This window comes from Delphinapterus leucas, chromosome 7, assembly GCF_059928025.1.
Source record: "Delphinapterus leucas isolate spDelLeu-1000000601 "Yukka" chromosome 7, BTC_Dleu_Yukka2, whole genome shotgun sequence".
NCBI lineage: Eukaryota > Metazoa > Chordata > Mammalia > Artiodactyla > Monodontidae > Delphinapterus > Delphinapterus leucas.
The window spans coordinates 13540428-13566503 of record NC_143135.1 but is presented as its reverse complement, the minus strand read 5'-3'; the positions used below and the strand labels follow the sequence as shown (position 1 = coordinate 13566503).

Here is a 26076-nt window from a genome sequence, read left to right as displayed (position 1 = left end):
AATTTCCTGGCAGAGGAAAAGAGAATACTCAAAAGTTGGGGGTCTGAGCAAACTAGAAGGACAAAGTCGCCATCCAGTGAGATGGAGGAGAATGCAAATGGAGCAGGTTTTGGGGGGTTATCAGGAGCTCGGTCTTTGACACGCTGAGTTTATGATGTCTACTATACCAGAAACCCAGCGAGGTGTCACGCACGATCTATCAGCAGAGATCAGGAAGGAGGTCTGAGCTGGACATCGGACAAAATTGGGCTTTGCTGGCATAGAAATGGTATTTAAAGTGATGAGAGTAGATGGATTAGTTAAGGGGATGAGAGTAAGAAAGAAGAGATAATCATGGACGGAATCCAGAGGGACGTCAACATTAAGAGTTCAGGGAGAGGAAGAATCTATCAGAGAGGCCACGGGGGAATAGCAGCTAAGAAGGAGGAAAGCAAGAGAGCACAGAGGACCAGGAGCCCAGGGGAGGAACTGTTTGAAGGGTAGAGAACATTGCCATTGCCAGACACTGACGATGGGTCGAGGCAGGTGACTGAGAGTTGACTACTCTCTGCATCACTGGTGACCACTAAGTACTGAGGTGCACGGACATAAATGTAAACCCATCAAAAACCTCCAGGGGCTGATGCTAGGAGCTATTTTGAGCGTATTCCTGGAGCTACCAGAGGAAACCATACCTGTTGAAATGGGAATACGGCCTTTGCCCTCCCTCTCCATCTCAATCACCCGAAGGCCTCTCTCAACATAGCTCTGGAAGAACTGTGAGGAATTTTTCAGAAATGGTTCAATGTCAGCATCTGAATATTTCTTCTTATATTCATATAACTCTGCTAGGCCCTGGTTAACAAGAAAAAGGAAGAGGTGGGGATGGCTGTTAGTGACTCTTTTCCATAAAGCAGATCCCTTTCCCTCTCACCTCTTTCCCTCTCACCTCTTTAGTGTTCTCTTTAGAGCCAATCTTCTTAAAAATCTCAGCTAAGAAATCATTCACTTTGGCCTTTGATGATTTTTCATCCTAAAGACACAAGAAGGAATGATTGCTTAGACCTGAGTTATTAATTAGGAACCAGTGGTTGGATAAAAACTGAAAATATCTCAAAATCCAGACCTTCCAGGTATGTTCCTACAAATAACAGAAGCACCAGTGCTGCAGGGGCTGCAGCAGAAACATTAACAATCTCAGGTTTTCAATTAAACTTGATAAGGAAAGTCCCTCCCTAATTAGAGCTCACAGTGGATTTATCTAGGGACCAGTACCTTAGGCACAGACACAGAAACCTTTCTTAGGAACAAAAAGCCCAAGCTTATAGTTTATATTTGAAAACGTCAAGGTGATTGGACCAATCCCTGAGCCTTCATCTTAGGCCCTGAGAAAGAAAGGCTCCGGTGGCTTATCCCTTTGACAAGATCACATTCCTCAATCTTTCAAGACAGGACACTCACGATTCGAGATGCTCCCTTTTCTGTTTCCTTATCAGACTTGCTCCCGGTCTGGTCCATACTGTGCTTCATCATCCGGCAGAGGTGGGCCTCCAACTCTGACTCATTCTTGTTGTCAATCATCGTTAGGTGGTCTAGGATCTGAGGAAGAAAGGTGCACATTCAATGGCAGCGATGCCGTGTCTGTGGCGTTCTCTCAAGTTCCCTTGGGAATGGCTGCTGTTCTCACTCACCTTGGGCCCTTTTAATTTGCATAAAGTGTGCAGCAGCGTTTTTAAGGTCCTTATGGGAAATTCACTTTTGCATTGCTTTAGTTTCTCTTTGGGGAAGACCTTCATGAAAATGTGTATATCCAGAAGAATTCTGTCCAGATTAATGCTGTTGATGGTATCAGGCAGTAGTCGAACCATTCTCCAGAGACACTATTTAAAAAAGAGACACTATTTTAAAAAGTTAGAAGGAGTCACTGAAGAATGAGGATAATCTCTGTCACCATTCATTTCCCCTAAGCTCTGGGATCACTTCTAAAAGATGGTCAGGGATATGAATGCGGCACCTCATCTTTCAAGTTCAGCTGCTAAACACGAACCGTTTTATTTACTTCAACCATGTCACTGGCTAACGTGTGACAAGCCATCTACCTGACCATCTCCATTCCTCCTTCCCACTCCCTAGAGATGGGGCCCTAAACAATGAGAAAATGTGGAAATTCTGTCTTGGGTTTGTTTGGTACCTGAGAGTAGAGTAGTTCATATTACCTAATCAAATCTAACCCGAGGAGACAAAATGCTTTACACTATTACAGTATAATAACAGTATTATAATGTTACAGATATGTTCATTTGCAGTCTTCCAAAAATAGACCAAAATATTATAAATCTATACATATCTTTTCCCCCAAAAGAAATGAAATTTGTCTCATCAAACTTCTTGCCTTTTGATTCTAGGAGAACTGGTGAGATATTTACAAAATAGCTCTTCCTTTTCACTGTTTGAGGCCAGGAATTTTTTAGGCCTGAGCTAGGGGTATAAGTTGGAGGAAGGGAAAAATGGAGAGCAAATATATTTTATAGGTGTGCCTTGACTGATCTGAGTTAGTTCCAACTCCTCTTTCCCCACACTTTGAAAGAAAGAGATCAAATTATTTCAACTTCACCTTCATAACAAGCTCTGAGAATTTGGGAGAACTGGCTGTTGCTAGCAGGCTGTCTTGGAGCAAAACAAGTAGGGCGCTAGAAAACAAACCCAACACAACAGCATTAATAAGTTTCAAATCTGCTTTCCAATTAAAATCAGTAATTGAAAGCCAAGTGTAAATTACAATAGCCAGATCATGGAAGCAAAGTAAATGCCCATCAACAGACAAATGGATAAAGAAGATGTGGTACATATATACAATGGAATATCACTCAGCCATTAAAAAGGAACGAAATTGGGTCATTTGTAAGAGACGTGGATGGACCCGGAGACTGTCATACAGAGTGAAGTAAGTCAGAAAGAGAAAAACAATTATCGTATATTAACACATATATGTGCAATCTAGAAAAATGGTACAGGTGAACTGGTTTGCAGGGCAGAAATTGAGACACAGATGTAGAGAACAAACGTATGGACACCAAGGGGGGAAAGTGGTCGGAGGGTGGTGGTGGTGGTGGTGGTATGAATTGGGAGATTGGGATTGACATATATACACTAATATGTATAAAACAGATAACTAATAAGAACTTGCTGTATAAAAAATTAAAAAAAATAAAAAAAAGAAAGCCACGTGTAAGAATTCTTTATCTGAGAAATTGAGAGCTCATGGATCAGGAATTGTCTTTGATTACTTGACAGTCATTAAGAAAATAAACATCATTTAAGCTTTGTAAGTTACCACTTGGTAAATGGTAAAGCTTGTCACTATTTTTCATTGTCACTGGTAGCTAAGAAAGAAAGAAATGTACATGAAATGTACACAGAAGAGAAGGTAACTGACAAGCTCCACAGTCCTACTCTAGAATACTCATAATAATGGCTGGTTTACTGAGTTGTTAACTAGCTTTAACTGCTGTCTCAGATTGGAATACCTTCTCTTGAGGAAGAGAAGAGTAATAAATCAACTTATCAGGCAAACCTAAGCTTACAACTGATCTAAGTGCCTCCTGGTTTCTATGGGTAGACAAAAGAGAGGGTGTTCCAGGCTCTAATGCTCAGAGTACAGATATACCTCAGGATGTTGGTCTGGTCTGACTTCTCCAGAACTTTCACCACCAAGAGGTTCACAGAGCGGATCACCTGTTGCCCTTCCTCCAGATCTTCAATTCGAGAATCCAGCATTAAGGTGATGAGGCCATGCATCAGGTCTTTCAGAACTCCAGTGGAGGCCTCTCGGGCGAGGCTTTCTATCTGAAACAGCTATCCAATCATAATTGTGTTAGAGAGGCATGAAACTCAATATACAGATCAAGGAAGATAAACATGGGTGGCATATTCTAATAAATAATTATATTGTATTTATAAAAATTCAGAGTATTAGGAAAAAATAAAAATCACTACACTCTCCCAAACCGCCAAGAATAGCCAAAATTAATTGGTGTGCTTCCTTCCTGTTATAAAAGTATTTTTAATGTGAGCAGTCATCTGTGAAAAGCCAGCTAAGGCCCAACCATGACTGATGAAGAAACTGGCAGGAAGCAGAATTTCAGGTAGTCTGTAAGTATCCTAACAATAAGGTAAGCTGGAGTGTTGCCCAACATCCAGTGGAAGTAGCCAATGGCTTACATGTAAAATTCCACACATGACATGTTTCACTGGAACATCTGAACCAACTCAGGCCTGAGAACCTGGGTGGGATGAGAGACTGAAGGGAAGCTCATGATCTGTGGAGGTGTCCTTACCGAAATCATGTTGCCGATGATACAGCTATACAACTTGATGATTTCATCCTTCTCCAATTTCTCATCTGCCATATGTGTGTTGTAGATGAGTCTCAGCTGCATGAACGTGGCTATCAGAAACTGATCAATATGGCCAGACATAGCTTCTGCTTTGTCTTCCTGTCTCAGGACCTCATCGATCTGATAACAAAAATCCAAGATGTATTTTCCAAGCTTCATACTTCTAAGTAGCAGGAATACACTGTAAGTCTCTGTAATATTTATTAGCAAAGCACTTCTAGCGCTTTTTTTAGCTTGAAAAAACCCAGTCACCTTACATATAAATAACTAGTCCTTAGGGACTCAATCATTCAACAAATATTTACAGAGCAAGACTATTAGGTGAATTAACTGCAGCTCCTATTCTAAGAGGCTCACCATCTAGTTTAAGGAATAATAATCCTTATGTTTAAATGCTAATTTATTAAAGAGAGTGGTTTTATACCCGTTATCTCATTTGATCATTCCAACAGCTCTAAGAGGTAGACAGGGCTGAGAGTAAGATCTTCATTTACCATACGAGAAAAGTGAGGCTCAGTAAGATCAGGCTACTTAGTTCAAACTCAAAACTCAGGTTTCCCACAACCGGATCCAGGTTCTTTTTGGTTCAGTAGACTGGTTGTCACTAATGGTAAAATGTCACTATGGGAAAAACACGTATTTCCTATTCACTACAGTAAAAAGATCTTTATTTTTATGATTACATAAATTACACCCTGAGACAATCGTGCCAATAATCTTCATGACCATCCTTTCATGCAGGGCTGCTATACTGCACAACTCCAGGGGTCACCATTTATACAGACTGCAATGTGAATAGTGCCCTCTGGTGTTGAGGAAGCCAGTGGTCCTACTTTCATTTCTTTATGCATGTATACCCATAAGCACATACAATTTTATATAACTGGAACTGTTTAACAATTCTGTTTCAACATGGGCAAAATAAAAAATATATATATTTTTGGAGGGGGGGCTTACTCTTTTTCCAAGGTAATTAACATCGACAACCTGATATATATTCTTTCATGTTCACAGAATCATTTATAACCACACATAGATAGGGTCAAGGTTTAGGGCACTGTTTATTCCATAATAATATTTATAGTACATACACTTCTCTGCATCTAGCCTTCCTAACAGAAAATTATGTAAATCTCTAAAGTCAACAGAGACGGTTCTATTTTTAAAGGCTGCGTAATAGTCCACATGTGCACACACCAAAACTTAATCATTCCCTGACTGTTTCAACATGTTTCCAGTTTGGATATTTTGTCCACTATAAATAATGTTACAATAAACATCTTTGTGTATATATATCCCAAGGTACTTGTGTTTTAATTTCTAAAAAAAAAAAGTGTGCCAATGGGACTCGCCATGGGTCCAGTGGTTAAGACTCCACGCTCCCAATGCAGGGGGTCTGGGTTTGGCCCCTGGTCAGGGAACTAGATTCCCACATGCAGCAACTAAAAGAGCCCGCATGCCGCAACTAAAGATCCCATGAGCTGCAACAAAGATTCTGCACACGGCAACGAAGATCCCTGCGTGCTGCTAAGACCTGGCACCGTCAAATAAATTAAAAAAAAAAAAATGCACCAAGAGTTTAACTTTTTAGGCTGAAGGATGAAACATTTTAAATTACTGTATAATAGATATTACTATATTGCTTTCTTTAAAAAGGCACTAACATGTAATTCACATTTCTATGTTTAATGTATGTTTTTTCAGCGTCTCTATCAGCTGTATGTTTTACTACTCATTTTACTTTCTGTCACTCTGATGGTTTAAAAGTGATTATCTTGGGAATTCCCTGGTGGTCCAGTGGTTAAGACTCCATGCTCCCAATGCAGGGGGTGAGGGTTTGACCCCTGTTTGGGGAACTAAGATCCCACATGCTGCACAGTGCAGCCAAAAAAATAATAATAAACAAAATAAGTGATCATCTATTGTTACTTTAATTTGCGTTTCTGTGGCGGAGGAGGTGCTGAACATCTTTTCATGTGTTTACTGGCCAGCTGGATATCTTCTGTGATTTGCCTATTCATATCCTTGAGTTAGTTTTTTTTCTATTAGGTTCTCTTTTTCTCAAGAGTTAATAAGAGTTCTGTTTACTGTCGCTATTAATCCTTTATCAGTCATATGCAAATATATTCCACAATATAACACTCATTTATTGACAGTATACTGTAAATTTCTCCAGATTAAAATCTTAAAATTTTTAAATGATCAAATTTGTCTTTTCTTTTTAGGTTCTGGGTTTCCTTCCCTTTTTTTTTTTTTTTTTTGCGGTACACGGGCCTCTCACTGTTGTGGCCTCTCCCGTTGCGGAGCACAGGCTCTGGACGCGCACGCTCAGCGGCCATGGCTCACGGGCCCAGCCACTCCGCGGCATGTGGGATCTTCCCGGACCGGGGCACGAACCCGTGTCCCCTGCATCGGCAGGCGGACTCTCAACCACTGCACCACCAGGGAAGCCCCCTTCCTTATTTTTTAATGCTCTCCCCAAATTCCTTGGTTATTTCAAAAAATTTGGGAGGGGGATCAGTTGTTTCAAGTTTCTACAGGGTTACATGTGTGTTATCTTATCTAAAAAAAAAATCTCTTCCACATCTATGGTTGGTTCCTTCTTCATCCCTGATACTTACATTTTTGCTCTCTAATCAGGCTAGAATTTTTAATTTTAATTTTTTTAAACAAGAACCTGCTTTTAGATTATCTTTAAAATCTATTTCATGAATTTTAGCTTTATTATTACCTACTCTCAAATTTCTTTTATTTTTTATTTTTTGAATTTCTAAGTATAAGTTCCTTTATCCTTTCTTCAATAATAAATGCATTTCATGCAATATATTTTTCTGAGTTCAGTAGCTTCAGAGTATAGTTGTAGAGTGAAATGCTTTCCTTCACTGCTAAGAGTTTTGTTTTTTTTTTTGATGAAAGAGTTAGTTAGGAGGGTGTTTCATACTTTCCAAGTAGCCAATATTTTTGTGATATTAATATCATTTACTAAAAATTTTGTTGGGTTATCAGCAAAGAATTTGGTCAGTATATCTTTTACTTTTTGCATTTGTTAAGAGATTTTTAATGACTCCTCTGCTCTAAGTTTCCTTTAGATGTGAGTCTATTTCTGGGCTCTTTGTTCCATCCCAATGGTCTGTCTGCTTTTCCCTGGGCCAGTACTACACTTAATTAATTACAGTGGCTCTATAATCACTGTTGATACCCAGTGATGTAAATCCTCTCCACTGAGTTGTTATTTTAAAAAACTGTCTTAAAATAAAACTGTCTTTGCTATTCTGAGGCCCTTTGATTTCCCATATAAATTTTAGAATCAGCTTCTCAACTGAAGAAAAAAAACCTAAGATTTTGATTGGAATGGCATTGAATTTACAGATATTATTTGAGGAGAAGCTGGCATTTTTATAATCCTGAATCTTGAGAACACAGTATATTTCTATTTATTTGGAAACACAACAAAATAATGTCATTCAACAAAACTTAAAAATTTTCTCTGTCAAGGTCTTACATATTATACACTGCTTGATCACTCCTAGGTACTTTAATTTTTTGTTGCTCAGGGTTTTATTTTTTTACTACGGTAAAATATATATAACTAAAATTTACCATTTTAACCACTTTTAAGTATACAATCCAATGACATTAAGTATATTCACAATGTTGTATAACCATCATCCCTATTTCCAGAACTTTGTCATTATCCCAAACAGAATCTGTACCCATTAAATAATAACTCTCTATCAACCCTTTTGCCCTTGGCAAACTCTATTCTAGTTTCTGTATTTGACTATTCTAGGTACCTCAAATAAGTGGAATCATATAATGTTTGTCCCTTTGTGCCTGATTAATTTTATTTAGCATAATGCTTTCAAGGTTCATCCATGTTGTAGCATGTGTCAGAATTTCATTCTTCTTTATGACTGAATAATATTCCATTGTGTATATATATGTATATATAAATATATATACACATCACATTTTGTTTATCTGTTCATATGTTGATGGACATTTGGATTGTTTCCACCTTTTGGCTATTGTGAATAATGCTGCTGTGAACATTGGTGCACAAGTATTTGCTTAAATCCCTGCTTTCTAGGAGGGGATCTGGGGATCTTATTGTAATTCTATGTTTAACTTTTTGAGAAACCGTTAAACTATTTTCCACAATGGTTATACTACTTTATGTTCCCACTGGCAATACACACAGATTACAGTTTCTCCACATCCTGGCAAACACTTGCTATTTCCCATTAAAAAAAAAAAAATCCTAATGGGTGTGAAGTGGTATCTCATTGTGGTTTTGATCTGTATTTCCCTAATGACTAATGATGGTGAGCATCTTTTTACTTGCTTATTGGATATTTGTGTATCTTCTTTAGAGAAATGTCTGTTCATGTCCTTTGTCAATTTCTGAACTGGGTTTTGTTTTTTTTGTCATTGAGTTATAGGAGTTCTTATATATTCTGGATATTAATCCTTTATCAGATATATGACTGGCAAATATTTTCTCTCATTCTATAGGTTGCCTTTTCATTCTTGTGATAGTGTCCTTTGATGCATCCAATGTTTTAACTTTGATGAAATTCAATTTAATTATTTTTTCTTTAGTTGCCTGGTGTCATATCCAAGAAATCACTGCCAAAATCACTATATGAAGGTCTTCCCCTATGTCTTCGTCTAAGAGTTTTATAGTTTTAGCTCTTATATTTATGTCTTTGATCCATTTTGAGTTAATTTTTGCATATGGTATAAAAGTCCATCTTCGGGCTTCCCTGGTGGTGCAGTGGTTGAGAATCCGCCTGCCGATGCAGGGGACACGGGTTCGTGCCCTGGTCCAGGAAGATCCCACATGCCGCAGAGTGGCTGGGCCCGTGAGCCATGGCCGCTGAGCGTGCATGTCCAGAGCCTGTGCTCCGCAACGGGAAAGGCCACAGCAGTGAGAGGCCCGCGTATCGCAAAAAAAAAAAAAAAGAGTCCATCTTCATTCTTTTGCATGTGGATAAACATTTTTCCCACCATCATTTGTTTAAAAGACGGTCCTTTGCGCACTGAATGATCTTGTCACTCTTGTCATTCAGGTCACTAATTCCGTTTCTGTAGTGATCATTATCTCATTCAGTCCATCTACTCAATTTTTTAAAACTCTAAAATCACATTTTTTTTGCTTGGAAGAATCTTTCTGTACCCCATGCCCTTCCCCATTGTGGTCATCTTGTCTCCGTTAGCAATTTCATTTTGCCAGGACATTGCTGTTCTGGTTATTTTGTTTTATTCTTCTTCCCAGTTATTGGGTGCCTTAAGGCATGTTATTACTCTTTACATATTCAAGATTCAATCTTGGGTCTACCTTTTGGAAACCCTCAACAATGGCAATAAATGGGAGATAGAGCATTTCTGCCCTTGTAGGTTTGTGGTATACCAACTGGCAAGCTGTCAGTCGTTTGGCAAAGTACCAAGAGCAGGCATTCCTGCTGTTTGGTCTCTAAAGGCACAAAAGTCAGAGACTTGCCAGCCTCAGAGAGTGAATTCAGCCCTTTTGTTCAGCTCCCTGTAGTTCCTTAGGGGCAAGGGAGAACACCAGGTACTCCTATTAACACTCACATAAGCCATCACTGCCCTTCCTTTAGGGCAACTACCGATCTCCACAGATGAAGAGAGATCTCTCTCCAGGATTTCTGGTGTTTTGATCCTCTTCTCTGGGCTCTGCACTATTGAACCTCAGGTTTTCCTTAGGCCCATATGGGAAAAAATCTTGTACTTGTACCAGACAGAGCTTGAGATTTGCTTAGACACTTCAGATACTACCCACCAGACCCGCCAGCTCCTCTGCTCAGAAAAGGCAAATGGGTTTGGATTGAAGTTGATAGAGAAAGGCAACAGGGATGCATGCATTCAAGTTGCTGTTTTCCAGACTCCCCGCCATTTGTTTTCTTCCAACAGCAAAAGTGTTAACAGGAGACTATTTGTCAAGCAATGTCAAAAACCTTGTGCCCTTCTGCTCAGACCTAACATAGCAAAGACGTATCTCTTGATTTCCAATCTCTCAAGCCTGCTCTTCCTCCATCCTTTCCCATCTCCGTACACAGCACCACCATCCACACAGTTGCTCAAGCCAAACAGCAAGGAGTTACTATTGATTCCTCTCCTCCCTTACATTTCATATCCAATCTATCACCAAGTCCTGTGGACTCCACCTCTGAAAGATACCCTGAAACCATTCACTTTTCTTCCTCTCCACAATGATCGTCCTAGTGCACATATCTTTCATATGAATTTCGACCACAGCTTCCTAACAGTCTAACAGGCCTCCCAGAATCCACTCTTGCCCTGCCTATAATCTGGTCTCTATGGAGTGGCCAGAAGTGACTTTTTCCCCAATTAAAATAAGTTCAAACATTACAGAAACGTTGGAAGTATAGTAAAAGAACTTTTTAAAATCCTGAATCATTTGCAAGTTGTCAGTTTGATGCTCCATGACCCTCTTGATACTTCAGCATGTATTTCTTTTTTTAAATATTTATTCATTTATTTATTTTGGTTGCGCCGGGTCTTAGTTGCGTCACGCAGGATCTTTAGTTGCAGCATATGCACTTCTTAGTTGCGGCATGCGGGCTTCTTAGTTGCAGCATGCGAACTTAGCTGTGGCATGCATGCAGGATCTAGTTCCCAGATCAGGTATCGAATCTGGGCCCCCTGCATTGGGAGTGTGGAGTCTTACCTGCTGGACCACCAGGGAAGTCCCATCATATATTTCTTCTTAACAAGACATGCTCTTTCATAATCATGATATAAGGATCAAAGTCAGGAATACTGATGTTACTACCACCTAATCCTCAGGCTCTATCCCATTTTCTCCAGTTGCCCCAATTAAGTTTTTTTTTTTCCCCAATTAAGTTCTTTATAGTGAAAAGGCCCGTCTAGAATCATGCACTCTAGACCAGTTCCCTCATTCTTTCCTTGACTTTCTTCACCTTGAGATTCTGAAAATGTCCCTCAATTTGCACTTGTCTGATGTTTTCTCATGAATAGATGACATCAGGAATCTCAGCGAAGTAATGCAGAATTCCCACTGGATCCTATCAGGTGGTACATGATTTCATTTTGTCATATGATTGATGATGTTTACTTCGATCACTCAAGGTGGTTATCTGCTAGGCTTCTCTACTGTCAAATTATTCTTGATATTTTGTATTTTGGGGTTACTTTAAAAATATTAGTCCTTTGTATTTTGTGGAGAGGTACTATGAAACTAAATATTCCATTTCTCTTCAAATTTTTAATTAGCTTATATGTGCATGGACTTGTGGTTTCCTATTTTATTAAATTCAATAAATTTACAAATTGTATTGTTTATGGGGTTATAACTCATTACTATTATTATTTATTTTGATGTTCAAACTGTGCTCTCTTCCAACAGGGAGTCTGTTCTAGTTGGCCTGTGTGTCCTTCTGACATGTCCCTACAATTCTCTGAGCCTATCCTTGCTGTCTAGCACAACAAGATACTCCAGAATCATCCAGTACTTTCCCTGATTCAGCTCTGGAATCTGCCATTTCTTAAGGACCTGTTATTCCTTTTAGAGGAAAGTGGTATTTAGGAGACAAGATCTGGGGGGTGCTCATTGCTGTTGGGGTGTTGCTGTTCTCAGGTCCTCTCAGTGAAAAGAGCTAGGGAATATATGCATATCATCTGTAACATACATTTATACACCGCATATATACATACACACATACATTTACATTGATATTTATTTCTACACCTGTGTATTGAAAACCATGAGTTCATACTGACACATCTAATTCCGGTCCAACACCAGAGTTTCTATTTTCTTGTCCTTCCATATTTGTATCACCCTTCTCTGACAGTAAGAAACTTGGCTCCCATTTTCCTTATTATATTTATTTATTTGACCAATCCCTTTGTTTGTACCCAATCTCCCACCTCTGCCACCAGCTGTTCCCCAGGCCCACATCTTCTGCTTTGGCTCTGACTCCCTATTCTGAGCCAGCCGCATGCCTCCCTGCTCCCCTCCAACACACATGTATGTCCTCCTCATGCCACACTGGCTCCCCCCACGGACATCTTCCTCTTTCTGCTTTGGCTCTGATTCCCGGCTGTGTGTCACCCCTCCTGAATGACAGCCTCCTCACAATGTTTGGGCTTGAAGACCCTAACATTGGGCCACTGCCCTAACATTGGGCCACTGTGGCTCTCTACTCCCACCCCCTTGCTACAAGGTAGGTGCCTACCTTGTTTTACCCTCCTCCTGGCTTTATGACTAGACTGTTAGGGAAGGGAAGCAGAGGAAGAAGAGAAAGGTTTTTTAAAAACATGTAGCTTCTTTTTCCTCAAAATTCTCTAATGGCTTCCCATCACACTTAAAATCCAAAACCTCCCTCAGTGCTTTTAAAACGCCACATGATCTGGTCTCTATCCACCTCTCAAATCTCATGTACCATTCTCTCTCTTCACCACTACGTTCCAGACACATGGGCCTGTACTGTTTCCTGGACCACACCAAGGTCATTCCTACCCTAGAGTTTTTGTACTAGCTGACCTCTGCTTGAACCCCGACCACCAATCTAAGTAACTAGTACTTAGTTCTCTCTCCCCCATCACCCCATTTGAGTTATATTTACACAGCAGTTACCGATATTTTATTTGTTTGTCTCTGCCCACCAAAATCTAAGAAAGTTCCATGAGAGCTGGTTCCTACCAATTGCTGTTTTTCAGCCTCTGGTGAAAGAATGCAACTGTAAAAAGCAAGGCTCTATCACAGCTCTATCCTGTGAGGCAAGTGATGCCTGGCAGTGGTCCCTGTGCACTTTTTTCATCAGGGAGGTACTGAACACTGCCTGCCTCCCTTAATACTGTAACCAGTGTGCAACCATCACTATTACAGCCTCTATAGCCACCAGTGGAATGACTGTCATGGGTAATACCCCCATTACCTGTGTCAGAGCTTGGATGCTTGTGTTGATGTCACCACTGGCTACTTGGGAGATAATGAAATTGATTGTGGATGCTGTATTACTGTGCATATCATCAAAGTGTGGAGAAACAGCCCGGATCCTAGAGAGTGGAGCAAAGGAAAATATTCAATCTTTATTATAAGGTATCCCAATGAGTTGGAATGATGCAATTCCCCACTAGATCCAGGTTTTAGTAAAGAACTGCTATTAGTCAGAGAGTAATCTGTTCTAAAAAGTTCTAACTGCACAGAGAGCTCTTTTCAACATATACACTCTGATGATCATGAACTGCTCATACTTAAATGAAATGGGTTAACTTACTTGGGTTCAGGAATAAGGACTGGTTCAAAAATGTCATCCAGTTTGTGCTGAACAAGTTCTGGCATTTCACATCGGACTGTACCATTGTCATTCTCAATCTCATCTAGATCCAGCTGGAATTCTCGGCGAACCATCTGGGCTGCCTCAGGATGCCCACTCATGCTTCGGGCTTGGCTAAGGGAAGCAAAAGGAGGCTCCTGAACTAAAAGAGACTTTTTAACCAAAGGGCAAGAGAAGCACTGCCAGCTGCCCCAAAGCTGCAAGACAGATGTTCAAATTCTGGTTTCAGCCCTCCTGAATGATTTAAGTCCTTGAGTCTAAGCAAGTGCCTTCAATGGGCAACAACACTGGTTCATGAATATCCTAAGAGAGAAGATTGACTTGTACTTACAGTACTGCCAAGTTGTAAGTATGCTCTCTAGTTCACTAAAGCCAACAAACCTTGTACGCTATTCCAGTTGGGGCAGTAAATAATAAAGAATATTTATATTCACTCAAAGCTCACTACTTCTGGGCAAAAATTTAAGAAATATCTAGACTGCCTGGCTCTTTTCTACCAATTTAACCAGTGTTTACGTTTTTCTAATTATAAGCATCATCCCATGCAGTGTTCAGTAAATTTTATACTTGAGGGACAGTCAATCACCTCTTTTTAGGAATATTCACTCTCAGGTCAGGCCAGCATTGCATCCAAGCAATAGATATTCACAGTCTCCAAATTCAAATTGGTTAAAATTATACTCATGATATGATCCAAAATAGAGCTATCTTGCGTAGAAGGCAGTTTTTTTTTTTTTTTAGAAGGCAGTTTTTTGAGTCCCTAAGCCCATTCTGGGTTGCATGCACTTTACTCAGCCTTATCTGATGAATAGGAACCTGTGCACAACCAAACATAACACAAGGAAGAAGGTGAGCCCATATTTTAGCCACATGACATTGAGTTGACACTTCTGCTAGCCAGTGGACTTTCAGGGAAGGCTTGATTCATGGGATACTTGGACACCCTCTACCTGGTTATAAAGTCTACACCAATAGCCCTCCAGAGGGGATGAATCCAAGTCAGAAGTTAGAAAGATATAAGAGCCCTGCTAATGAGAAATTAGCAGGCAGTACTTACATCCTATAAGTGCGATACATAATTCTGTCCACGGAAAAGCAGTGAAAGAAGGCACAAGACTATTTAGAAGTGGTTTTGAGACAAAGACAATGAAGACTGAAGGATTTAACATTTGGTTACAAGACATTTACCCAGACACTGTGTCATGCATGATAATGGCTACAAGAACTCAAGATTATGTTACAGGATAAGCTCTAAGCACACAAGGCAAAGTCCACAGAGATGCTCTCAGACAACTATCTCCATCCACATACTTGAGTCTGGAGGACATGTCCTCAGCTGGTCCCTTGCGTAGCATGTTGGTATTGGAGCTTATGCTCTGTGTGCGCTGAGGTTTCTCTTCCACCTGTTTTACTGGTGCAGCAGAAGGCCTCTTTGCTGACCGCTTAATCCTCTCCTCAAGCATGCTCATATCCTTTTCAGAAAGCTGTCAAAAGAGACCGAATTTAATTTATTAGCACACCCCTCTACTAGAATATGAAGAGAATTAAAAACCTAAATGGAAGACCCAAGAATTAATATCCATTTTCATGTCGAAGCAAACAGAACCTCGTATGTTAGGGTAAGTTTCCTTTCAAAACACTACATCATTTTAAAATCAACTACTGCTAAAACCTGACTTGCTATATAAGAGAACATATGAAAGAAGGAAAGGACAGAAAAGGAAAGGCTATGAATAACTACAAATAAAAAGGTCAAGAATTAAATGAAGCTTCCTCATTTTTTGGTATTACCACTAACTAGCTGTGTGACTATGGGCAAGAAGCTTCACTTTTGGTCGTCTGTAAAATTCCCATCTGCTTTATTTCCTTCACTGGCCTTGTAGTGAGGATTTAATAAGATTAATACAACTAAAAATATATAAGCACAGGGTAAATACATGTGCTACTAAGAGGTAACTGGAGTGAAGAACAGGTCCAGCCACAGTAGCGACTGGCTCAGAGGAAGTAAGGAGTCAAAAGCAGAACCTTCTGTGCTTGGAGAGTCTGGCTCATAGCTGCAGTTCAAGACCCTTTTGATCTGACAGGTACCAGAATCCACATTATATACAAGTGAGTACTTGTTCACTAGAAAATAAATGCACTAAAAATTACTGAGGAGATTGCCAGGCAGAATTTAAATCCCAGACTAGCTCAGATTTCTTGATTCAAAAATAGTTTTCATCTAAAGCAAATTGTTATGAGGAGAATGCTCAGAAAAGAAAATCTAATTTCCAGTAAAACACAGCCTGAATGTCCTACAGTAATCAGAGACACCCTCAAAGGTTTATATGGATTCTAGGACATATCGATAGGCTGAGTTTTAACAAAAAGTGGTAAAAACTTAGAGTTGAGATGGCATGAAACTTGACACCTAAGTGATCCTGCAATTCACAACATGCTGAAAATGTTCAGAGAAAAGTCACTCACAGTTCCAATCAGTTTGAACACCTGATCCCCGTGTACATTGTACACTGTAACGATGGTGTTGAGGGCAGCATTGCGCACAGCGTTGTCGCGGTCTCCTATGTGAATCGCTATCTCCTTTAAGGCTTTTCCTGGGGTTGGTTGGCAAACATTCATGCCATAGGACTCGACCAGACACCCTAGTTCTTCTAGGCACTCTGGGGAGAGAAAGGCTAGATTAAGGAGACTCAACAGAGATTTGGCATAGAGACCTATCTTTACTAGATACATTTCCCCTGGCATACGTGAAGGTCTAAAATCTTATTCTGGCTCTGCCTTGAATTCTTCCTTGTTTACTGCCTTCTATAAAATACACAATGAAACAGTGGTGTTATAGCAAGGGCTCCTAGAAGAAAGAGATGCCTGTGAGTCAGATGGCCCCTGTGCACTTGATTTTGTCACCAGGGTGGTGCTGAGCAGTGCCTGTATCACCTGATACTGTGGCTCCACCAGTGTGCAACTCATCACTCTCACAGTCCAAATCAGAAGGTTAGAATCAAGAAATTTCCTGGTTCATCTATAAATTATTTCTTTTAGAGGTCACTGTTGCAGACATAGGGCTCTATTTAAATTGTTGCTTTACCTGCTCTCTGCTTAGAGTTTTTGGATTTGGTTCCTTCCATGATGAAGGGGAACATCTTGCTGGCTGGGTAGACAAGGCACATCCGGTTCAGGATGGCACGGACATCTTTACGAATGACATCCTTTGGTTCTCCGACCTAGTCAACAAGGAAAATAATGATTAAGTGATTCATTCTCTGAGTAGCAAAGGTACCCCCTTGTGTGTCACTACATCTTGAAAGAATAAAATGAGCGGTGGAAGGTATCATCATCATACAATAAATGAAGAGGGGAGAGGGAATAAAAGTACAGGAACTGAAGTAGCTGGGAACTTGAGTAATCTTCCAAAGTGAGAACAACACATTACCTTGAGGATGAGATAGGGGATGAAGGAAGATGCTTCATTCTCAGTAAGATGATACTCCTCCTCACTCAGCAGGGTGAAGAGCAATTTTAAATATTCTAGGGCTTTCATTAGGACGCTTGTATTGGTGTCAAAAAACCGCAGGGTAAGCCACTTTAAGATAAGATCCAGGCAACCAATGACACCCTCTTTTTCACTCTCCAAGTGCTTGAAACAAAACAATACAAAACCCTCACAAATTAGACTATAAAAATTTAAGTTCTATTAGGCAAGTAACTCTCAAATTTTACTGCAGTGCAAAAAGAAAATGATAGATTTTTAAGCCTCCATTTAAGACCCCAAATTATAGACATATAGTCATTTATTTTATCAGATAATAAGAAAGCTCTAAAAACAGAGAACATGGTGTATTCCAGTTCCTTCTCAATTCATGCAAACTTCCGATGATTTCACAGGGCTCAGTATTTTCATGCCTGAGATTCATGCATATTTATTTTGTTGCAAACTTACATCAACCATGACAGCAAGGGCTTTGTTGTGATGCTGAAAGTCTGAGTGAAACATCTCATCTTGTAACCATTTAGCCACACAGCTAGACATCTGAGTTTTTAGTTGCTCAATGTATTCATCCCGCGGAGTAGTAAAATTCCACTTCAGCACCTGAAAAAAAAACAGTGAAAAGGAGCTGTAAGGTGTTCAACTGAAATGTGGTAGAGAACTCTATTTAAAGCAGCTGCAGGAATCAGTTTAATAGGATATTTTTAAATTCACCAAGATTAATGTATAATTAAGTATGAATGCAAAATGTACTCTCAATCTGTCTGTCATACTTCTGGAAGCTTAACTCTGAAAATCTTCTAGGAATAGAATTTTCAGCAATTCTTACTAGAAAAATCAATGATCTATTATTGTATAACATGGTGGATACTGTTGGTACAATTTTAGTAAAGGGCAAATTTGAAATTTCTATCAAAATTTTAAATGTACATATTATTCTAGGAGTTTAATATAAATATACTTACATATGTGCACAAAACCTATATTCAAAGATGCCTATGGCAGTATAGTTTATAAGAGTGAAAGATTAGAAGTAACCTAAATGTTCAACATAGTGGGTTGAGGATAAAGAAAGGTACATACATATGATGCATCAATAAACAGAATGAACGCATACATGCGTTGCAGATATGGAATGATCTTTAAGATATATATTTCAAATACTATTAAAAGAAAAATGTAAGATTCAGAACAAAGAGTATGGCATGTTCCCATCTGTGTAAAACGAGGGCCATATATTTATATATATATGATTGTATAGGTATGGAATATTATTATTTCTGGAGTAATACACAAAATAACTGGTCATAACATCCTCCCTGTGTAGGGAGACTGGAGTGGGAGACATGCTTTTCATACTTTCTGTACTTTTTTTGTATTGTTTGAATTTTTAAAAATTCTAATGTATATATTTTGAAAAGTTTTAACTGATTAATAAAACCAAAACAACATCAAAAGCGAAATGATCAAACTAGCCATATATAGTTACAGCCACTATGGAGAACAGTATGGAGGTTCCTTAAAAAACTACACATAGATCTACCATACGACCCAGCAATCCCACTACTGGGCAAATACCCTGAGAAAACCATAATTCAAAAAGAGTCATGTACCAAAATGCTCATTGCAGCTCTATTTACAATAGCCAGGACACGGAAGCAACCTAAGTGTCCATCGACAGATGAATGGATAAAGAAGATGTGGCACATATATACAATGGAATATGGATAAAGAAGATGTGGCACATATATACAATGGAATATTACTCAGCCGTAAAAAGAAATGAAATTGAGTTATTTGTAGTGAGGGGGATGGACCTAGAGTCTGTCATACAGAGTGAAGTAAGTCAGAAAGAGAAAAACAAATACCATATGTTAACACATATATATGGAATCTAAGAAAAAAAAAAAAAGGTCATGAAGTACCTAGGGGTAAGACGGGAATGAAGACACAGACCTACCAGAGCATGGATTTAAGGATATGGGGAGGGGGAAGGGTAAGCTGTGACAAAGTGAGAGAGTGGCATGGACATATATACACTACCAAACGTAAAACAGATAGCTAGTGGGAAGCAGCTGCATAGCACAGGGAGATCAGCTAGGTGGTTTGTGACCACCTAGAGGGGTGGGATAGGGAGGGTGGGAGGGAGGGAGATGCAAGAGGGAAGAGATATGGGAACATATGTATATGTATAGCTGATTCACTTTGTTATAAAGCAGAAACTAACACACCACTGTAAAGAAATTATACTCCAATAAAGATGTTAAAAAAGAAAAAAAAAGCGAAATGATCAAACTAGCCATATATAGTTACCAAATCTATCTTTTAAGGTCAGGTACAAGAAAGAATAAAGGAGTAGTATATTACATATGTGTAGTTGATAAAAAAATCAATGACTACTTTCCAGTCTTTGATTCTAAAAACAAACAAAAAAACCCCCCAAAAATAGTCTTACAGAAACAAGATATAATTTATAAGCAAAAGATTCAGTTAATTATTAGATATTTCACAATGATATGAATTTCAGACAGAAAAATTATTCTTGATTACAAAACGAAACTAAAACAAACAAGCAAAAAACTCCTGAAGATTCTTATTTCTTCCTTACCTTTAATCCTTTCTCATCTTTCATTCTTTGCTCCTTTCCATTTGGAACAACAATAAAAATAGGACCAGATTTGTCTTCATCTTCCTTTAAGCTGGTTTTGCTTGGCACTTTCTTTCCTTGTGCAGTCTACAACCAAGGTACAGGGAATACTGATTAGCTTAGGCTACTCCTTCTTGGGAATTCGCTGTTACTGCCCAGCAAAAGGGCACTATATAAACCAGAGACACCTTTCTATATCATATTCCAAATGAAACAAACAAATGAACCACAGAATCTTGCATTTGATATATTTGTGTACAGGTTTTCTAAAAATGTTTCTAATAGCACTCTTAAGTAACTGTTGGTTAGTCCTTGGGCTGGCATGTGATGTGGTTGGAAAAGCTGCTATTATATATCATTGGTCTGGGTTACAGGCTATTTTTGTTTCTTGGATAGTTTTTTAAAATAATTATTGATATAACTGACATATAATGGATAGTTCTTTTCTTTCTTGGAATCTTCAACACTGTTTATAGCTTTCCATATTAATGACATTTTGAATGGTATGCACACATTTCACATAACTTGAGAAAACTTTTCTGTTTCTCTGTATATAAAATGTATCTCTATAACATTACTGTAACTGGAGACCCTTTGAACCTGTTTCTAGAGAGAAATTTCCTAGAAACATTTTAAATACTTAAGTTACTAAAGTGGCTTTTAGGGACTTCCCTGGTGGTCCAGTGGTTAAGAATCCATCTTGCAATGCAGGGGACACCGGTTCAATCCCTGGTCAGAGAACTCAGATCCCACATGCTATGGGGCAACTAAGCCCGCGTGCCACAACTACAGAGCCCACGTGCTCTGGAGCCCGCACACCACAACTGGAGAGAAGCCCGCATGCTGCAACGAAAGATCCTGCATGCCTCAACTAAGACCCGATGCAGCCAATAAATAAATAGATAGATTTTTTTTTAAGTGGCTTTTAAAAAGAATCCAAGATTTAGAACCTTTGTATCAGATGGAAAGAAACTGTGAACACATGGTATATATATTTAAGGTAAAATTTGAATTTAATTACTGGAATTATTATTATTATATTATAAATATAGCAAAAGTCTGCTATTTTTAGTAGGCCAGCATTTCTTTCTAGTTCAAACACTTAAGTCATTCAGTCAAAACAAATGTGAGATCATTTATGTGAAACTGCTTCGTAAACTGCAAAAGACTGAAAAGAAAGTTGCATTAAGAACAGAGTCAAAAATACTTCAAAGCATTTGTGATCAAAATACTGAAATAAGCGCTTGTTAAATTTGGGAGGAGGAGAGGGAGAAGGACAGGAAAAGAACAGCTTCACTGGATAGTTCAGAAGATAATTACTCATTTAAATTAACTCACTGAGTTGAAGGACCCAAGCATAGGGAGGGAAAATGAGTAACTAATATTTAGAAGAATGGCCACAGAGTGGCCCTTCCATAATGTGGATGTAATAATAAATGTACTGGATAATAAAACATTTCCTACTCTGCATACTTTCATCAGTTACATGCAGTTAATGAAACAGTTTTCTCCATTTATATTTACTATTAGATTTACTACTGATTGCACAGTTTTGCAATTTTCCTTTTGTAAGTATTAAACAGTCAATTCTTTGAATACAGTGACAAGCTCTGAATCTTGATATAGAAACTGATGACACTTTGCTATGATTCAAAAAATTAGGGCTTCCCTGGTGGTGCAGTGGTTGAGAGTCCGCCTGCCGATGCAGGGGACACGGGTTCGTGCCCCGGTCTGGGAAGATCCCACATGCCGCGGAGCGGCTGGGCCCGTGAGCCATGGCCGCTGAGCCTGCGCGTCCGGAGCCTGTGCTCCACAACGGGAGAGGCCACAGCAGTGAGAGGCCCGCGTACCGCAAAAAAAAAAAAAATTAAATGAAAACACACCCAGGGGATATTTAAGGTTGAGCATTTGAACACATTTCTTTAAATTGTCCAACTCTGCATGGATGCTAAAAGGATTGGTGATGCATCAAATCCCATTGGTGTGGGGACAGAAGATATTTCCTTTTAGTCTAATCAGAACACCTAATATAATGACTTTCTGCCAAATGTAAAGGAAGTTGCCTACTACTGAAAATCTCCCTCAAAGTCCTGGATGTCAGAAACCCTGGCAGTAGCTCTTGAGAATAGGAGTCTTTGTTTTGAGGTAACATTAAAAGTGAGACACAGAAACTTGTATAAATAAATACTTTATAATTAGATAATATCAAGAGTAGTAATAATCTTTCATATGTAATATAATCTTTGCTAAAAGAATGACTCAGTGTATAAAACACTTAAAAGCAATTCTACATCTAAGTTGCAGAATTAACATACCTTTGCTTTAGAGGAAACTCCTAGAGCTTTGGCCTTTTTTGGATCAGGCTTGGGTTCTACAGTGCCAGAAACAGAATCTTCAACAGGTGCTTTGAGAAAAAAAAAACATGTACTGTAAACATAAACTCTAACTAATATCACTATATTCTGGGCAGGTTAAATATATAATGATGGTGAGAAAGCCAGTAGTTTTAAATACATCTATTAAAAAAATTATTTTTATTTTATTTTTTTGAAAAGTGTTTTTTAAACAAATGTATCCATTTTTAAAGTACTTTCAGTTAGATTTTTTTTCCTAATCTTTTTTCTCCCCGATTTCCTCATGAAATTAATTCAGAAAATCTACATCTCCTTTATCAACATTTAAACTGCAGTTTAAAACCATTTTCTAAATAGCAGTTAAAAAACCTTTATGTTAGACTGATACTTCCTTAAGGGAAGAGTCTATCACCTTTGATACTATAGTAAACCATATAGCAAGATCCCAATAAATGTTATAACTGAATATATACTTTGATACCAACAATTTAACACATGTAAAATTTCTCACTTTATAGCAACAATAATTTCTACCCCACTAAACAGAATATTATTATTTTGTTTAAGCAATAAGTCTAGAAGAGCAGCAGTTACAGATCAGTGTTCTATTTGTACATTTTGGAATTTTAACATTAGGATGAAGAAATCAAGAAATTTCCCTTGAAGAAGTTTAGTAGATATTAGAATGGATCAGCAAACAGCCAAGTGTAGTGGAAGGGGAACTCATTTATGAATGAGTTAAGCAGAGGTCTCTGCTGGTTCAGCCACTGGCTGGCTGTTTGGCCTTGTGCAAGTCACTTAACCTTTGGTGTTCCTTACCTGTTAATAAAGAGGGTTAAGCTAGATGCTCCCAATTCTCCTTCTAACTGTAATATCCAATAGCAGAAAATAGTTGTGGAAACCTTAAAAGTAAGATTGAGCACTTGCTTTCTGGAGTATTTCATTGTGATACTCCAAAACTCCTTTTTGGAGTTGGAAATCAAATCATTCATCCTTAAACCCTCAGCACAGTTCCTGGCATAAAACCAGGTAACTTGACAAATGTTTATGAAAGGAGGGTAAGGAGATGGAGGGAGGATTTGGGATCTAAGCCATGAGGAAATGTGATTAAAAAATGAAGGTTTCTATTTCTTTAAGAGTTCCCTTGACTATTTCCTTCCCCTTTAACCCTCTCAAAATAAGAGTTACCTGAGGCAGGCTGGAATTTGGCTGGAGCTGATCCTCCCACGGATTTGGAAGTTGCTTTAGCAGGTGCAGCGGGCTTCGCTGGCATGTTAGCTTTGGCTTTCTCTAACATGGCCAACACCTGATCTTTAGAAGTTGGCTAGGGAGACAATATAACAGAGGTGAGAGGCCACATAAACGATATGCTCATGCTATGCTTACTAACAGACCTGCTGTCAAATCCTTGAGCTCCTAGTTTTGAAATACCAATGAAGTAAGGGAGGCAGCACATAGTGCAAGAGAAGTAACACATTATGAAGTCACAGTAAATTAGCTGCCATTCTAGAAGGTCACAATTTTCATCCCTGCAAAGACAGCAGATTCTTTAGAAGTTCTACACTACTAAACATTTTATTTCTGCTCTCACTGGGATTTCAAGTTGAAACTCATAGGAGGTTGATATGATCTTTTGCCTATAAATTCATGTTCAATATTTTTCTAAATGGCTTTTAACAGCAGCAACAAGTAGTAGTACTTTTAGTTTCCCAGTAGCCTTGGCCATTTTCTCATATCCTAAATGCATCATGAAGAATGGCAAGGCATCTTGGGCCTTCTTTCGCACATCTCCGTTGCGATCCTCTAGGCAGGAGTAGAGGTGGGGAACACAAAGGATAAGGTCTGTGGGGGTGGAACGGAGAGTCGGTAGTTTCTCAGCCAGCCAGCCCAGAAGCTGCCAAAAGAAATGAAGACCAGTTACACACTGCACATAGAAAACTGTCATTATTTATGATCTTCAGCTTAATGATTTTATCAGTACCAAACACTGAATTAGCTCTCACACTACAACTTTCCAGTGTGAAATCAGTCATTTCCATTGTCCAATGAAATGATAAACATGCAATGAAGATAATCAGCTAAGATAAGGACACAGTTTTTTGGACCACGTTTGAGCATTAAGTTATAAAGCTTTAATAGTTCTTAATGCATCTTAAACTTTCACTTCTTTTTTAATTCTAAGAACTATTCAGCTAGAGAAGATGCAAAATATTTGATTAGAAGATGACAAGTTCTACCAGGACTTCTGCTTTCTGCCTTACATAGACAGTTTTTCTCTATATCTCTAAAATATTCGTTTTATTTTTTGTTTTGTTTGTTTTTCAGCCATGCCGTGTGGCTTGTGGGATCTTAGTTCCCTGACCAGGGATCAAACTGCAGCCACGGTAGTGAAAGCAGAGTCCTAACGACTGGATGCCAGGGAAATCTGTATTTATTTATTTTTAAAATTAATTTTTTAAACTAAATTTATTTATTCATTTTTGGCTGTGCTGGATCTTCATTTACTACGCATGGGCTTTCTCTAGTTGTGGTGAGCAGGGGCTACTCTTCGTTGTGGTGCGCTGACTTCTCATTGCAGTGGTTTCTCTTGTTGCGGAGCACAGGCTCTAGGTGCATGGGCTTCAGTAGTTGTGGCATGCGGGTTTCAGTAGTTGTGGCTCGCAGGCTTTAGGTGCATGGGCTTCAGTAGTCGTGGCATGCAGGCTTCAGTAGTTGTGGCTCATGGGTTCTAGAGCGCAGGCTCAGTAGTTGTGGCAGGCGGGCTTAGTTGCTCTGCAGCATGTGGGATCTTCCCGGGCCAGGGCTCGAACCCATGTCTCCTGCATTGGCAGGTGGATTCTTAACCACTGCACCACGAGGGAAGCCCTGCATTTATTTTTTAGTTGAGATATTTATTGAGATGATTATATATTCACGTGCAGTTATAAGAAATGATACAGAGAGATCCCAGGCACTCTACTCCGTTTCCTCCAACAGTAGCACTTTATGAAACTATACTATAGTATAAACAACCAGGATATGGACATTGATACAATCCACTGATCATACTCAGATTGCCCCAGTCTGATTCTGTCTCATTTGTGTGTCTATATTGCTTTCTCTACAATTTGTTCATGTGTTAGTGTATTCCCGCAGTCAAGATTTTGAACAGCTCCATCCCAAGGATCCCATGTGTTGCCTCTTTTATAACCACATTCACATCCCTCCTCCTACTCCCTAATCCCTGGTAACCACTAATCTGTTTATCCATTTCTAAAATATGAGATTTCAAACTCATATAAATAGAATCATATAGTATGTAACTGTTTGGAATTGGAACTGTCAGCACAATTCCTCTGCGATTTATCTAACTTGTTGCATGTATCAATAATTTGTTTCTTTTACTGCTAAATAGTATTACACATATGGATATACAATAGTTTAAGCATTCACCTGTTGAAAGACATCTGGGCTATTTCCAGATTTTGGCTATTATGAATCAGCTGCTATGAACATTTGTATATAGGCTTTTGTGTAAACATAAATTTTCATCTTTCTGGAATAAATGCCCAAGACTTGCTGGGTCATATAGTAACTACACGTATAGTCTCGTAAGAAACTGCCCAACTGTTTTCTGGAGTGGCTATACCATTTTACATTCCCACCAGGAGAGTGTTCAAGTTTTTCCACATTCTTGCCAGAATTTGGTGTTATCACAATTTTTTATTTTAGTAATTCTGATAGTTGTCTGTGATATCTCATTGCAGTTTTAATTTGCATTTCCTTGAAGGCCAATAATGTTGAACACCTTTCATGGGCTTATTTGCCATCTGTATATCCTCTTCAGTGAAATGTCTGTTCATGTCTTTTGCCTATTTTGTAATTAGAT

General features: G+C 38.9%; 1 protein-coding gene and 2 non-coding genes across 10 annotated transcripts in view; all 3 read right to left on the bottom strand.

The window, feature by feature from the left end:
• Window positions 1-26076, bottom strand: part of CKAP5 (cytoskeleton associated protein 5) — a 113810-nt gene that overhangs the window by 4130 nt on the left and 83604 nt on the right. For 7 of the 8 annotated variants that reach the window (XM_089914098.1, XM_022592082.2, XM_089914099.1 and 4 more), the window contains 18 exons: window positions 23908-24102; window positions 23397-23532; window positions 22170-22258; window positions 19816-19941; window positions 17661-17810; window positions 17154-17357; window positions 16809-16944; window positions 16190-16383; window positions 15035-15207; window positions 13664-13837; window positions 13322-13442; window positions 4317-4496; window positions 3647-3834; window positions 2594-2669; window positions 1671-1859; window positions 1441-1578; window positions 929-1012; window positions 675-834 (listed from right to left, as the gene is read on the bottom strand). In XM_089914098.1, coding sequence (XP_089770224.1) covers window positions 675-834; window positions 929-1012; window positions 1441-1578; window positions 1671-1859; window positions 2594-2669; window positions 3647-3834; window positions 4317-4496; window positions 13322-13442; window positions 13664-13837; window positions 15035-15207; window positions 16190-16383; window positions 16809-16944; window positions 17154-17357; window positions 17661-17810; window positions 19816-19941; window positions 22170-22258; window positions 23397-23532; window positions 23908-24102 — 2713 coding nt within the window. Of the gene's footprint in view, window positions 1-674; window positions 835-928; window positions 1013-1440; window positions 1579-1670; window positions 1860-2593; window positions 2670-3646; window positions 3835-4316; window positions 4497-13321; window positions 13443-13663; window positions 13838-15034; window positions 15208-16189; window positions 16384-16808; window positions 16945-17153; window positions 17358-17660; window positions 17811-19815; window positions 19942-22169; window positions 22259-23396; window positions 23533-23907; window positions 24103-26076 lie in introns of those variants that run through there. The other variant, XR_016393702.1, reaches the window with a different exon arrangement.
• Window positions 13176-13271, bottom strand: LOC115804185 (small nucleolar RNA SNORD67). The gene has a single exon (XR_004025036.1). It is a non-coding gene; the product is annotated as a small nucleolar RNA SNORD67 (small nucleolar RNA).
• Window positions 16590-16700, bottom strand: LOC115804184 (small nucleolar RNA SNORD67). The gene has a single exon (XR_004025035.1). It is a non-coding gene; the product is annotated as a small nucleolar RNA SNORD67 (small nucleolar RNA).